Here is a 16,369-nt window from a genome sequence, read left to right as displayed (position 1 = left end):
GGAAGTGTAAAGGCCCTGTGGAAAGAAGGAACTCAAGACAGGCCAGCATGTCTGAAGAATAGACAGTGATGAGGAGCATGGAGTCAAGCATCGCTGAAGAGACAGCAAACAGACCACCACTGGGTGTTGTAAGTCAGGTAAGGGTTTAATTAGGGGTGATGGGATCATTTATATTTAAGAAGGTCACTCTGGCTGCTGTATGGAAAAGGAATGGGAGTATGACAAGAGTAGATGTACACAAGAAAATCAATTAAGAGGCTGCTGCTCTCCCCAGGCAAAAGATGATGGTAGGGCTATATTTTATCACAAATAAGAAAGCATGACATAGCCTCAGATAAGAGGATTAACCTTCTTTTATATTAAATTGAAAACGTGCAAGAAAATGTCACCTTACACTTTGTAGGAAACTTATTGTTCCTTTCAAGTACAAATATGTGCTTATGTAAGTGACTTTAGCAATAAGAACAGATATATGCTAACACTAGGATGAAAAGACTGTCTCTGAAGAAGTGGAATGCAAAATGTAATATTCATAAGCTTTTGGATATGTCTACATGACAGATGTGTTTCTAAGTGTACTGTATATTTTAGGCAGAATTTTTTTCCCTGGCTGGTTTGTATACAGCACACTGAATGGATAGAGGGAGCAAAGCATTATGTATGAGTTACTTTGTCTTTATACACAAACAATTCACAGATGCATTCCTACTAAAATGCTTCCATTTCACCTTCAATTCATCTTGTATGCTCTAATTTTGTTCAAGGAGAAATGAACAAATCACAATGACATTGGGAGATTATAATACACCTCTATAGATCAAATAGACAAAATGAATAAAGATATGAGAGATTCAAACCACACAATTAACAAGCTTGATTTAACCTTGCACTCAATAAATATGGAATATATATTCTTTTTAAGCTCAAATGGAACTATTATATAAACTGACTACATATGATTAAAAGGTATGTTCATTTTCTAGTAACAGAATACATATAATTTTTACACTTTTCTAGATGTATGTTAAATTTCCATAAAATGGCTTGTTTTTATATGTATCTATGCAACAATCTTGCATGTTCTTCTCATGTACTCCCAAACCTAAAATGCAATAAAATATATATATTTTTAAAAAGCCAAACCAAACCAGAGCAAACAAAGATAGTCTCAAAGAGAGACTCATCAAATTTCAAAGTAATATCACACAAGTTTCTCTGACAATAATGTGATTAAATTAAAAATTAACAATAAAAAGTTAAAGCAATTTTTGGAAAGCAAAATATGCATTTCCAAAGAATTTGTGACTTAAGAAAAAAATCATACAGGAAGCTATCAAATACTCAGAACTCTATATCAAGGAAAATAATAATAAAAACTTGTGGAGACATAACCAAATGAAATGTACAGAATAATACACATGTATTATAAAACAGAAACACAAAAATGAATGAGATAAGCATTCCATTTAAAATCTAGAAGAAAGACATTAGAGTAAATGCAAGAAAAGTAGAAGGGAGGGAAAAGTATTGATTAGAAATGATTAACTAAATAAAAATGGAATCCCAATCAAAGTCCCAGCAATTTATTTTGTGGATATCAATGATCTGACTCTAAGATTTATATGGAGCAGTAAAAGACCCAGAATAGCTAACACATTGTAGTACAGGTCCAAGCAAATGCAATAAATAAATACTGGGCCAAAGACCTTAACAGACCTTACCAAAGAAGACACACAGATGACAAATAAGCACATGAAAAGATGCATTGTGTTATGTATCATCAGGAAAATGCAAATTGAAACAACAATGAGCCACCCCTATATATCTGTTAGAATGATCAAAGTAAGAACACTGACAACATCAAATGCTGGAGAGAATGTGAAGCAATAGGAATGCTCACTAATCAGTTGTGGGAATGCAAAATGGTACAGCCACTTTGGAAGGCAGTTTGGTGCTTTCTTATAAAACTAAACATACGCTTACCATACAATTCACCAGTTATGCTCCTTGGTATTTACCTAAAGGAGATGAAAGCTTACGTCCACACTAACACCTGCAAGTGGATGTTTACAGTAGCTTTATTCATAATTACCAAAACTTAGAAGCAACCAAGATGTCCTTCAGTAAGTGAATGGATGAATAAATTGTGGTACATGAAGACAATGGAATGTTACCCAGCCCTAAAAAGAAATGAGATCTCAAGCCCATGAAAAGATATGAAGGAACCTTAAATGCATATTACTAAGTGAAAGAAGACAATCTGAAAAGCCTAGATACCATAGGATTCCAACTATTGGCCTTCTAGAAAAGGCAAAATTATGGAAAGAGAAAAAGATCAGTGGTTGCCAGGGGTTGGTGAGAAGGTGAGGGGAGGGTTGAACATGCAGAGCACAGAGAATTTTGAGGGCAAGGAAAATATGCTATATGATACCATAACATTGGATACATGTCATTATAGGTTTGTCCAATACACAGAATGTGCAACACCAAGAGTGAACCACAATGTAAACTATGGACTTTACAATGATGTCAGTGTTGGTTCATCAATTGTACTACTCTGGTGGAGGATGTTGATAATGGGGGAGGCTATCTATGTGGGAGCACAAGTAGTAAGTATATGGACAATCTCTGTATCTTCCTCTTAATTTTGCTGTGAACCTAAAACTGCTCTAAAAAATAAAATCTTTTTTAAAAATGGGTTCTATTAAAAGACAAAGTAGATAGCCCTCTAGCAGAATAGATGAAAGAAAAAGCAATAACATTAGAAGTAAAAGAGGGAACATAATTATAAAGACAGTGGAGATTTTTTTTAAAAATCATAGAATGAGACTAGAAATTCTATGGCAGTACATTTAAAATAAGATATTTGAGAAAATATGTTATCAAAATTAATTCAAAAAGAAAGAGAAAAACTTAACAAACCAACAACCATTACAGAAGTTAAGATGGTAGCCAAAAATCTCCCCTGAAAAAAAAACATGGAAGACCCAGACAGTTATAGAATAATTCACCAAGCCTTCATCAAATAGATAGTCCCTATCTTATACAAACTGTTTTGGAGAATTAAAAAAAAAGAGAAAGAGCAATCTATCCAACTCTTTTCATGGAAATATACTACCTCCATTAAAAAGAAGGAAGTATAGCCAATGTATACATGTAAATATAATAACAAAACTAGAAAAGAACAAAATAAACGAAAAAAAATACCCTTAGAGTCAATTCACCTATGAACATAAATGACAAAATTCAAAGTAAAATGCTAACTAATATAATTCATCAGTGTATTAAGAAGCATACAACATGGCCATGAAATCGGGTTAATTCCAGAATGCAAAATGGCACATCAGAACAACTTACCAAGGCTATCTGACTTTTTAATAAATGAATAGAGAAAAAACAGATAATAGATTTTTAATATGTTGAAATAGCATTTGATAAATTAAACACTCATTCATGATTTTAAAAAAACAAAAAACTTTTCTCAAGGAATATAAGAAAATTTTCTTAACCCAATAAACGTTTCTGTCAAAACTTATAGCAAGCATCACATATGATGGTAAAATATCAGATTATTTTCAGTTGGAGTTGGGAACAAGATAGGAGACCCCCTGCTTCCACTATTATGCAACATTGTAGTAGAGGTCCAAGCAAATGCAATAGAAGAGAGAAAAAATAAGTTTAAGACTTGGAAAAGAAACGGCAAGACTGTTATTTGCATGAGATATGACTGACTACATAGAAGAATTCTAAAGACTGTAAAGGAAAGCTAACAGGACTAATAAAAATTTCAACAAGGTTACTGGCTCTAAATATACAGAAGTCAATAATATTCCTATATCTCAGCAATAACCAATTAGAAAATATAATAGGAAAAATAAACAACAGCAGCAATAAATGTCTATAAAGTAGCAGCAATTACTGTTTTAGAGAGACAAGAGTTCTTTATGGAGAAAGCTACAAAACATGATTGAAGGTCATAAAAGGAGATCTGACTAATGATCACAGATGGGAAGATACAATATTTACAAGGATGCCTATTCTCCCCAAATCAAGCTATAAATTTAGTGTAATTCCAATAAAAAATCTCAATGGATTTTTTTTTCATGGGACTTGATAACTTAATTCTAAAATTCATCTGAAAGAGAAAAGGAACAAACATAGTTTAGACAATTTTAAACTACAATAAAACAGAGGGATTTGCCCCATGAAATAACAAGACATTACAAGGCCATAGTAAAAACCTACAGAAAGCAACATATGTTTGTCATGGACAGGCCTTGTAGTCTCAAAGTTCCTGCTGGATACATTACTACTTAGGAAGAAAGTAGTCCTAGGTGGGCCTTTTCTAAATATGATAAGCTTCTGTGACTTACATGTACCTATTGGGTGAAAACGGTTGTATACTTATTCATGACTTATCAGGACAGTGCCCAAGTTAATAGAACTACAGAAGAGTTGGATACAATGAAAGCCAACCTCCCATACAGTGCTTTGGGGTAATCTAGCTTGAAGTGTCAAACTGATCCAGTAATGTCTTCTTTTGGAGGAAGAGTAAGTGCTAGGTAAACAAATAGAAAGTGGGTCACTTGAGCTCAGGTAAAATCCTTAAAACCCTAAAATATTGTTCTTATTCTCCCTTAGGGCAGCTGTTCATTTCAATATTGGGAGGCAAGGTCCCAGGGTGGCTATATAACTGAAGAAATGACTGTCCTTGGTACCCCATGTTCCTGGATTTCCTTGCCAATTAAATTAATTCACATAGCACTCTGTGTCTCTTCCTTGCAACCTTAACAAGACTAACAGGAAAATCCGGGTTTGATGGGGCTTCATTTGTATATAATTTGGAGGAGGCTTCTTTAAGAAAAATTATACGAAATTACAAATAAAATTAGATATAAATGAGAAAAATCACAACAAATTACAAATTTAAAACATAAACATCACAAAATGAAAAATATAGAATAAAATATTTGTGTTAATTTTCTGATATAACTCTATATTTTTTCCTGTATATTTTGGCTGCATACACTTTGTTTACCTCTTCAGATAAGGTATTTTTAATATTGTGTTCTATAGAGGAAAAAGCAAGATAATACAGTGGTTTTTTGATTTACCTTTCTTACAGTTTCTATATCCACCGGTCCATCTTCTGTTCCTAGGAAACCCTGCCCTATCCACATAACTCAACCACCCCTTTTCATTTGCACTCCTTCACTTCACCACATTGTCCCCCTTCTTCCAGCCAAACACAGGTATATATACTTCATCCTTGTAACCTATGGCCTGATAAATTCTGTTAGGAGATTTCTGGGAGAAGCAAAAGTCTCAAAACAGGAAACATTCATTGATAAAACGACAACTTGTGAAATTGTTCCCCACCTAAATTGTCCAATCTTCTTAACCTTAGTGCGTACACCCACTTCTGTCAAAGTCCTGGTCATTCATTTGGAAATATCCAGCCCTCAAATACAACTGAAGTCTATTGCAAAGTAAAAGTGCAAATGTTGCAAAAGATTGGTTTCATGACCTTGAAAGCGATGTTAGTAAATTGCTAGATCCACACGTAAAGTCATTAATAAAGGAGGACCTCACAGAGTTGGACCAGATAACAAACGAAAAAGAGAAAATCAATGAGAACAATGTTGACATCAAACTTCAAAAGGAAATAATCTGATTTCAAAGGATTAAGAGAGGACCTTGGGAAAACTAGATAAACGCCTCCAAAACTTTTGCAAATATGACCCATGCACAGTGATGGATAATGAGCCATTTAAAAAATTATGTTCCTCCTCCAAAACAACATTTGAGTTATCAGAATTAGCACATACTTGCAATTGTAACCTAATGTGTTAAATATAAGATAAATTCATTTTCATAATTTGTGGTTAAATTTTTTTCCACATAAAGTTCAAGTCTTTTTCTTTCACTCTTTCACTATGGCCTCTACATCTCTATCTTTAATGGATTCACTCTAAGAGGGCCTTTTCTGTTACCAATTACCTTTGGAAAAGAAAGACCTTTCGTATTCATCTCTGTTTTACAAACATGCAATGTATTTTAATACCAGTGGCCGGGCGCGGTGGCTCAAGCCTGTAATCCCAGCACTTTGGGAGGCCGAGGCGGGTGGATCACAAGGTCAAGAGATCGAGACCATCCTGGTCAACATGGTGAAACCCCATCTCTACTAAACATACAAAAAATAAGCTGGGCATGGTGGCGCTTGCCTGTAATCCCAGCTACTCAGGAGGCTGAGGCAGGAGAATTGCCTGAACCCAGGAGGCGGAGGTTGTGGTGAGCCGAGATTGCGCCATTGCACTCCAGCCTGCATAACAAGAGCAAAACTCCGTCTCAAAAAAAAAAAAAAAAAAAAAAAATGATCGCCATTCTAACTGGTGTGAGATGGTATCTCAATGTGGTTTTGATTTGCATTTCTCTGATGACCAGTGATGATGAGCATTTTTTCATATGTTTGTCAGAGAAATGCAAATCAAAACCACATTGAGATACCATCTCACACCAGTTAGAATGGCGATCATTAAAAAATCGGGAAACAACAGATGCTGGAGAGGATGTGGAGAAATAGGAACACTTTTACACTGTTGGTGGGAATGTAAATTAATTCAACCATTGTGGAAGACAGTGTGGCGATTCCTCAAGGACCTAAAAATAGAAATCCCATTTGACCCAGCAATCCCATTACTGGGTATATATCCAAAGGATTATAAATCATTCTACTACAAGGACACGTGCACACGAATGTTCATTGCAGCACTGTTTACAATAGCAAAGACCTGGAACCAACCCAAATGCCCAACGATGATAGACTGGATAGGGAAAATGTGGTACATATACACCATGGAATATTACGCAGCCATCAAAAACGATGAGTTCACGTCCTTTGTAGGGACATGGATGAACCTGGAAACCATCATTCTCAGCAAACTGACACAAGAGCAGAAAATCAAACACCGTATATTCTCGCTCATAGGCGGGTGTTGAACAATGAGAACACATGGACACAGGGAGGGGAGCACTACACATTGGGGTCCGTTGGGGGGAAATGGGGGAGGGGCGGGGGGTGGGGAGGTGGGAAGAGATAGCATGGGGAGAAATGACAGATACAGGTGAGGGGATGGAAGGCAGCAAACCACACTGCCATGTGTGTACCTATGCAACAATCTTGCATGTTCATCACATGTACCCCAAAACCTAAAATGCAATAAAAAAAAACCACCGCCCCCTACTGGAAATTGTAAAAAATACAGACTTTTGGGTTTCTCTGCTGTACCAATTTTGAATCTCCACGTGAAGAACGCGAACTAGGAGCTAAAAAGAAATTCCATGTTTTAATTTACTAATTATTTTTACTTCGAATTTTTTTTTTTTTTTTTTTTTAAGAGGTGGTCTCACTGTGTTTCTTAGGCTGGACTTAAACTCCTGGGATCAAGGGATCTTCTGGCCCCAGTCTTTCCAGTAGTTGGGACTACAGATATATGCTACTACATCTGGCTAACCTCCCTATTTTTAACACTCATCATAAGCAATCCTCGTGATAATCAGGCAAGTGTAGTGATAACCACTTTAACTCATCCAAATCTTTCTCTCTTTACAGTAACTTTAAGAAATCTTCTTTAACCTTGTCAGCTGGTTTTGAGGTAGAAGGCGGGACTCCAGCACCGCACCAAATTGAGCACTAACCTAAACAGGGAGGCGGTGGAAGCCGCTTTCCATCAGATATGTCCACCAGTGTGTCAGTTCATCATTGCCATGGCAACACCCAGGAGTTACCTCCCCTTTCCAGGGCAATGACCCGCTGAGCCAAAAGTTACTACCCCTATCCTAGAAATGACTGCATAAACTGCCTCTTAATCCGCATGTTATTAAAAGTGGGAATATTCTGAGTATAAATGTGACTCAAAGCTGGCCTGAGCTGGTGCTTTCGTCCTCTGGGGTAGCCGGCTCTACAGGAGCGGTCACGGCTGTGACACCACAGCAGCTGTAACACGGCCTCTTCAATAAAGTTGTTTTCTTCTACCTCCGGGTTGCACTTGAATTCTTTCCTGGGCAAAGGACTCTGGCTGCCTAAGCCCCACGTTGGGGCTTGCCTACCCTGCCTCAGTTCGTACTCACTGGACTCATTTCTTTATCCTTTCATTTTTTTGCATGCTCTCCTTCCTAGATCAGTGTCTTATCTATACAGGTTTTTGAAACTTTATGTAGTCTTTAGAATTTTATAACCTGCTCCTGCTTCATATTATTTTCTTAATATTTCAAAAACACCTCTGAACACGTCAGAACTTTTTTTTCTCTTTTAAAATTATGTCTGAATAACTCATCTTGTGTTCATTTTTTTCCTGCATTCCCTCAGCCTGCATTCTTATGAGTCCATTTTGCTCTATATTCATCTGGACATTAGACTACTTTGCAAATATTATCATTTCTGCCTATTCTTTCTGTACTGCCTGACTGTCAGCTCCTGGAAGACAAACACCCATCTTCCATTTTTTCTGGATTTCCCCAGCTGAGCCTAAAAGATTGACTTAACACTGACTAGTGTGCTGTGTGCTTCACGCAGTGGGTGCTTAATAAATAGTTTAAAACAGTATTAAAATGTTGAATATATTTGACAGCTGTGCTGTTCCTCTTCATTTCAAATGCCAACACTTTCCAGGTCCCTTTTCTGCCTAGTAACCATTCCCAACATACCTACATGCCCCCAGACGTTTCAGGAAAGCTGGGGCTCTTTTTTGATCCATTTTTCTTTGCCCCAGTTATGGAAATATTGTTTACATTTTTCCCCTCAGGAATATCTTATTGGTACTGAAAGACCCTATGGTGAAACCCGAAGTTGCTTTTTCTCCTTGGTAGTTGAGGGAGAGGGAAGGACAGCAGGGATAGAGAAGGTTTTATTTCCTATTACTTCAGTTTTCACCCCAGATCGTCGTTTACAATAAGATACAATGCCCCTATGAGTATTTTCCTACCTGTAAGGATGTTTTTCATTCTTTGCATCTGAAGAGCGCTAAGGATTTTAGGCAAGAGGTTTCAGTATTTTAACTAAGATACTGTTTTCTCATGACCTTTATTCAACACCTCATTTTCTTCCTAATCTTCTATAGTCAGTCAGGCTACATTTCTCTAATAACATCCTTTTACCTATTAATCATTATTTCGTACCTGTGAAAAATAAGCTTACACTTAATGTATGAATCTAGCATGGTAATGTACAGAAAAGCTTATTCTCTTCTTGGGTAGGGAATTCTGTTTTGCAAAGCACTGTGCCATCTATTTGTTAGCTTATTTAATCCTCACAACAACTTTGCTAGGTGGACAGAACAAGAGTCATTATCTCCAGGATAAGGAAAAGGGAACTCAGAGACGTTAAGTGACTTATCCAAGGGGATACAGCACGGATAGACGCATATTGAAAATCCGAACTTCTGACTCCACAGCCAGTCCACACAGCTCGACTTTACCTAATAGGCCCTGGTTATGTCAGTAGAGAGAAGGCTGCTAGGAAGAAGCAGCAGGGTGGCAGATGGGTAGGTGGGGAGCGGTGGTGAGGCGGGGAGCACTGCGCGAAGAGCACTCACCGCAGGCGCAAATCACTGTGCGAGCGCCGGCAAGTTCTGGAAGGTAGGAGAAAGAGGCGGAGCTCTTTGTTAACGCCGTCCCCTACCTCTGTTACCGCGCAGGCGCACTTCCTGAAGCCGAAGGTCAAAGGGACTCCGAGTCGCGCAGGCGCGGTTGTGCCTTGGGTCGACAAGATGTCGTATCCAAAGTATAAACCGGCGCGCCTGGCCACTCTGCCCCAGACCCTCGACCCAGCGGAATATGACATATCTCCGGAAACCCGGCGGGCGCAAGTCGAGCGGTTGGCCATTAGAGCCCGGCTGAAACGAGAGTACCTGCTTCAGTACAACGACCCCAACCGCCGAGGACTCGTCGTGAGTGGGGATTGGGGGAGGGGAGGCCTTCTCGGCGAGAATAGGGCCCGAGTTCTGGAGGGACCAAGAGAGACCACGCAGCGGGGTGGTCACCGCTTTCGATCAGTATCTCAGACGCAGGTCGTCTTCCAGGCACAGAGAACAGGCCAACTCACTACCCTTTGACCTTTGTCAGAGGTTGGCCCTTGAGAGAACCGGCTCTGGACTCAGACCTAGCTGGGTTTGAATCATGGTTTGATCACTTCCCGCCTGCATGACTTTGAGAAAGTTATTCACTCTGCTTATCCTCGATTTTCTGTCTGCAAAAGGGGAGTAATATATTGCTTACTCTGTCAGGCTGTGAGGATTAGATGAGATAGAGCATGTGACTGGCCTAGCACAGTGCCTCATTCGTAAGGCATGTTCAGAAAATGTTTATATATATAAAATATTAAAGAGCTGGTGTTTACCTTTCATTTCACAGCTCATTGGGATACAGCTCTCTTCTGATAGGAATACAGCGATTCCTTCAACCTGTATCTTTTAAAGACCCTGCAACTTTTTGAAGTTCTAGGCTTTGGAGTCAGACCCCAAGGCACTACCCATTGGCTAACTCTATTACCTTGGGCAACTTTAACTCTTCTGAATTATAGTTTCTTGATATCATATAGAAAAGATGTGCATTCTTCATAGAATTATGAGGTTAAATAAGGTAGTCAGTCAGTTTAACATTCTCAGCACATAATATATGCCCAGTAAACTGGGAGTTAACAGGTGTGCTTTTATTAGTTTTCTATACCGGAACTGTCTGAGTAGGTTAAATACGATGTTAACAAAACAAGACTTTTCCCACACGTTGCATTGGTGTTTGGAATTTTTGAAAGTTTTGAGGATTGAATGAAAGTTACAGTGTGCCAGGCACTGTGCTAAACTCTTTTTGAGTATTTTATTTACATATCACAACTATTTGGATAATTAAGCTCTACCACAGTCCCCATTTCACAGATGAGAAGACAACATGGGAAGGATAAATAGGTCATACAGAGATATCCCCTTAGCAGGTAATAGAGCAAAATTCTAACCCTGGTTTGTATAACCCTTAACTAGTTGCCTGTACTGTCTCCAGCCAGAACCTTGTTAACTTGGGAATAGGATGCAGACATATTTATTATAAACTCACATGATTGGTTTGATGTGTTAGGTAGTGTGATGTATTAAAAGAGAATAAGGTCTCAGTCAGACAGACCTGAAAGTGAAACTTAGATCTTCTATTTTCCATCTCTCTGCCTCAGGGTAGTTTCATTTTCTCATGTGTAAATAAAGGTAATACTACCTGTCTCTTTGGTTTTGTTGATTAAATGAGTGGGTGACACCATCATTTATCAATCGGTACATGTAAATTCTCTTGCCTAATTTTTTTTTTTCTGGAGGCAGGATCTTACTCTGTCACCCAGACTGGAGTGCAGTGGTGCGATCTCAGCTCACTACAACCTCTGCCTCCTGGGCTCAAGTGTCCTACCTCAGCCTTCCAAGTTCCTGGGACCACAGATGTGCACCACCATGTCTGGTTAATTTTTTGTACTTTTTATAGAGAGAGAGTTTCATCATGTTGCCCAGGCTAGTCTCGAACTCCTGAGCTCAAGCGATCCTCCTGTCTCTGTCTCTAAAGTGCTGGAATTACAGACTGGAGCCACTGCACCTGGCCATCTTGTCTAATCTTTAAGAATAATTGATTGAGTCAGTAGATAATTACTCAGGGTCTATTATGGCCCTATTTTATACACCAAGGTAACAATGGAGATCAAAACAGGCAAAAATTCCTGTCCTTGTAGAAATAACTTTCTAGTGGGGAAGACAAGAAACAAGTTAAAAAATTAAAATTATTTAACATGTTAGGTAGTGGTAACTGATAAGAAAACAAATAAAGCAGGGGAGATTCAGAGTGTATGTATGTAGTAGGGTAGGTGAGCAGCTACAATTTTACACAGGCCCAGGGAAAGCCTCTGACAGTGGCATCTGAAAGAAATGGGATGAGGGAGCTAGCTCTCTGGGAAAGAAGTGTGCTAGTCAAAGGGAAAGGCAAGTGCAAGGGCTGTTAGGCAGGAGAGTGTCAGGTTGAAAAAATACTAGAAAGACTATCGTGGCTAACGTGGAGAAAGGTGAGGGCAGAGTGGGATGAGATCACGCCAGGCCTTGTACGTCATTGTAAGGACTTAGACTGAATAGGGAGTTTCATGATCTGGACTTAACAAGTTCTCTCTGGCTGCTTAGTTGAGAATTGACTATGGGGGAAAGGACAGGATCAGGGAGAGTAGGAGGCTTTTGTAGTAATCCATCTCTTAGTTGATAGTGGCTACCAGGGTGGTGGCAGAAGGTGGTGAGAAATGATAGATTATGGGTGTATTCTGAAAGTAGAGCCAACCAGTTTTGCTGATAGATTGGATGTGGTGTATGAAAGAGGAGAGTCAAGGATGACTCTAAGGTTTTTGACCAAGCGATTTTAAGAATGAAGTTGCCTTTTACTAAGAAACAGGAATGTGATGAGAGGAGCAGGTATGAAGGTGGAGTAGACTGTTGGGAAATCAGTTTGGGATATGTGACATTTTAGATGCCTGTTAGACCGTATGTCAGAGTTGAGCAGGTGGTTGGATATTAAGTCTGGAGTTCAGGGTAGAGGTATAGGGCTGGAGGTAAAATTTTGGGAATCATCAGTCGCTAGATAGATATGTAAAGCCATCTGACTAGACAGCATCATCTAGAGAGTAAATGTAGATAGGAAAGGCCAGCAAGACCAAGGTCCAATTTTAAGAGATTGGGGAGATGAGGAGGAAAAGAGCAAAGAGATGAAGAGAGAATGGCCATATAGTTAGCAGGAAATCCAAGCAGTTGTGGGCCTGGAAGTTTCAAGTGAAGAAATGATTTCCAGGAGTTTTCACCGTTTCAGATGCTGCCAAGAGTCCACTGGACTTTTAGTGATATCAAAGGAGGAAAACTCTCTCCCATGGTGTGTCTTTTGGAACCTCTCTTAATAACATTACTGGGCTTAATGAACTATGGTCATGGGGCAATTGGTATATGAAATGAAATGTCTGTTTCTGGAAGAAAAATCTGGCAGATATTAGGCACAGAGAGGTGACTAGCAGATTGAGATGTCTGCCATTGGATAGTCATTCAAACACATTGATAGCAGAAAGGATGTAAGAATAGATGCATGTATCCTTTCAGGTATTGAGCTTTAACATACCCTTGGACCTACATCTTGTGTCTTTACCCTCTTTATTCTTTTTGGTAATATAGGCAATAATAATAATGCTGCAGAACACTTACATGTGCTTTCACTTTAATATGGTATGATAACATCAATAGTTTCTAGAACAGCCAAAGATATTTTGGGACTTTGAACCTAGTAGTGAGTGCTTATACCCTTTCAGTCTGATTGAAAGGAACAGGAACATTTCCATCATAAGGTTTTTTGTTTTTTTTTTTAACTTCTAAGCTGCAGCTGATTATTTCAGGGTAAAATAGTTATAATTTAGTTTAGTTTGAAATATGACGGTGGAATACCTAGTTAAATTATTTTAGTCCTGCAAATCATGACTTCTTGATGTTGGTTAGGACCTTGAATATTAATGTCATATATAAGTCTTAAAGCTGATTTTATTTGCTTATTTTTATCTGTAGTTAATTGGAGAGACTAATTTTTAAAAAATCACTTGGGGATTTAGCTAATTAAATTTGATTATGTGTTTGGGGGTAGATTTGCCATTCATGGATAGTTATTCTAGTATAAATATATTAAAATGAACAATTATTTTCTTATTCTTTTTTCTTTTTATTGTTGTAGACAACTATTTTCTTTACCAAGACCAGTCTGATTATTATTTTAACAATTTTGAGCTTTCTAAAAAACTTTTAATAGTGTGAAATGTCTAAATTAATGCTTTTAAAATTAACAGTCAAGTCAGCTTAAAAAACTTAACAGTTCAGCTAGTCTACCCCCTGAGCTTCTTTTTGCCTTGAAAGACTGTTTTGAGGATAGCATTAGAAAGGGTCCTGGAAACAAAATACAAAGCATGATAGAGCATATGAAATCTGTTTTTCTTCATTGGGAATACTGCATGGTCCATTCACACTAGGCAATGAAGCTAAAAACAGTCCAGAGAAGAGTAGATAAAAATGATAAAGGAGAAAAAGTGGCTTATCTGACAGTTTAAAGATTAGGATTCTTAAATAAACAGAAAGCTAATTGGTGATATGAGTCTTCTACATTCTGAAGGATTTGAACAAGATCATAAGAATTCAAAAAACACTAGACATGAAAGGTCTTAGTGAAGCTGTTTAGGAATATTCATGGCACATCCTTAACTGTTATAGAGAACAAAAGGCATCTGTGCTCCTTCACAAAAGTCCTGGTGAATTTGTTTCTCAATTGATCCTTCTTAAGTTCTGTAACTTTTTGTTTTCATTGATTTTAGGTAAATCCTGCCTTGGTTCGTTGGGCCTATGCAAGAGCAAACATCTATCCTAATTGCAGAGCCACTCCTAAAAACTCACTCATGGCAGCTGTGTTTGGAATTGGGCCCCTCTTCTTGTTGTATTATATTCTCAAAACTGACAGGGTAAGTATTCAGAGCAGATGTTTATTATTTGAGTGATAGGTTCCCTCGCTAGGGACCAGCTGCAGTTCTTTCTCATGATTGCCACCAGTGCCCCTCCCACCTTGGGGCTGTAGGCTGCTTTCCCTTCCTCTCTTTCTTCCAGCGAGAGTTAAAACAAAGTTTTCAGTTATCTTTGTCTATTTTTTAGTTCATTTTTTTTTTTAAAAGATGATATTTATTAGGTTAAGTATTAGCAGAATACATAAATCATTTAGTGCATTTCATGTTAGCATGAGTTCTATTTATGTTGGTCACATTTTGCGAATTAATGTTAAAACCTATTAATACTCTAGGGACAGAAGCACAAGCTGCCTGTGTGTGGAATAGCTGTCATCAGAGGCCTGGGTGTATGATTGTAGAGAAAGCCAAGCTGATTTTTGGCACCAAACTATTCTACTTCTGGTACTAGACCCCGAGCTGCAGGCCCCAGGCTTGTGATATGCCATCTAGACTGGAGCCCACTTTGTCTAGCTTTGTCTTTAACTGGCTCATCTGCTTTCCCATGTATTTTGATTATCTGGTAAATAATCTACTTAACGGAAAGATAGTCCACACTTTTTCAGAAAGTGTTTGTATTTTGCTTTCAATGTATGCTTTTTAGTGGGATAATATATTTCTTTTTTTTTTTTTTTTTATGAGAGGGAGTTTCGCTCTTGTTACCCAGGCTGGAGTGCAATGGCGCGATCTCGGCTCACCGCAACCTCCGCCTCCTGGGTTCAGGCAATTCTCCTGCCTCAGCCTCCTGAGTAGCTGGGATTACAGGCACGCGCCACCATGCCCAGCTCATTTTTTGTATTTTTGGTAGAGACGGGGTTTCACCATGTTGACCAGGATGGTCTCGATCTCTTGACCTCGTGATCCACCCGCCTCGGCCTCCCAAAGTGCTGGGATTACAGGCTTGAGCCACCGCGCCCGGCGGGATAATATATTTCTAATGACTAAAATGTGAGTAAGATGTTTTTGAATAGGAGCATTTTTTTTACTGTCTCTTCAGTTCTTCAGATTACTATTTCCTCACACACTCCCTGGGCTTTAGACAATGGGATTGCAATTAAGTTTGGAGTGTTTCATCCTGTTTTTCAGTTGTACCATGGATTGTGCCAGAATGCAGTTTTTCTTTTCTTTTTTATTTACTTATTTATTTTTATCTAATGTATCCAACTGGCCAAATGTATTGTTTTTAATGTACCTTTTTTCTATCTATACAGGATAAGAAAGAAAAACTTATCCGGGAAGGAAAATTGGATCGAACATTTAATCTCTCATCTTAAGTCTGGCAATGGTGACTACATGTATTACCTCAAATAAATCATCTATTAATCATTAAGAGTAGTTTATCTTTCTTAGTGTTATCTTAATTGAATGTTAAAAACTTAAAACCCTAACAACAGGGAAGCAAAAGGAGCCAGTGCTGGGAATCCACAAAGGATTGGTTTGGGAACCCCCTGTGGTAACCTAACTCCTCAGATGCTCAAGTTCCTTATGTAAAAAGGCTTAGTATTTGCATATAACTTATGTACATCTCCTTGAAATCATCTCTATTAGATATTATGAATACCTAATGCAATGTAAATTCTATGAAAATAGTTGTTATACTATCATGTTTATTTCTATAATTTTTTATTGTTATATTGACTTTATTTAATTTCAATCCATGATTGGTTGAATTCAAAGATGTGGAACCCTCGGATATTGAGGGCCAACTGTATATCCTTCTAAAACTTTTTTTTTCTCTATGCTTATATATCTTTTTTTTTTTTCAACAAAATGAGATCCACTGTGCAT

General features: G+C 38.1%; 1 protein-coding gene across 1 annotated transcript; it reads left to right on the top strand.

The window, feature by feature from the left end:
- The first annotated feature begins 9,709 nt into the window (after positions 1–9,709).
- On the top strand, positions 9,710–15,911 carry NDUFB4 (NADH:ubiquinone oxidoreductase subunit B4). Its single transcript, XM_003935402.3, has 3 exons — positions 9,710–9,947; positions 14,402–14,545; positions 15,793–15,911. Exons 1-3 carry the CDS (start codon positions 9,768–9,770, stop codon positions 15,853–15,855), a joined length of 387 nt encoding a protein of 128 aa, XP_003935451.1. The 5' UTR covers positions 9,710–9,767; the 3' UTR covers positions 15,856–15,911.
- Positions 15,912–16,369: the final 458 nt, after the last annotated feature.

Source organism: Saimiri boliviensis, chromosome 8 (genome assembly GCF_048565385.1).
Source record: "Saimiri boliviensis isolate mSaiBol1 chromosome 8, mSaiBol1.pri, whole genome shotgun sequence".
In the NCBI taxonomy this organism is placed as follows: Eukaryota; Metazoa; Chordata; class Mammalia; order Primates; family Cebidae; genus Saimiri; species Saimiri boliviensis.
Note: the sequence above shows the minus strand (reverse complement) of the source record. Positions and strands in the feature narration are given on the sequence as shown.

What these genes read in the sequence shown, in the direction of transcription:
- NDUFB4 (XM_003935402.3), top strand. Translation starts at nt 9,768, where the DNA reads ATGTCGTATCCAAAGTATAAACCGGCGCGCCTGGCCACTCTGCCCCAG. An exon ending in CCAACCGCCGAGGACTCGTC is followed by an intron (nt 9,948 to 14,401) that starts GTGAGTGGGGAT and finishes CATTGATTTTAG; the next exon opens with GTAAATCCTGCCTTGGTTCG. An exon ending in ATATTCTCAAAACTGACAGG is followed by an intron (nt 14,546 to 15,792) that starts GTAAGTATTCAG and finishes CTATCTATACAG; the next exon opens with GATAAGAAAGAAAAACTTAT.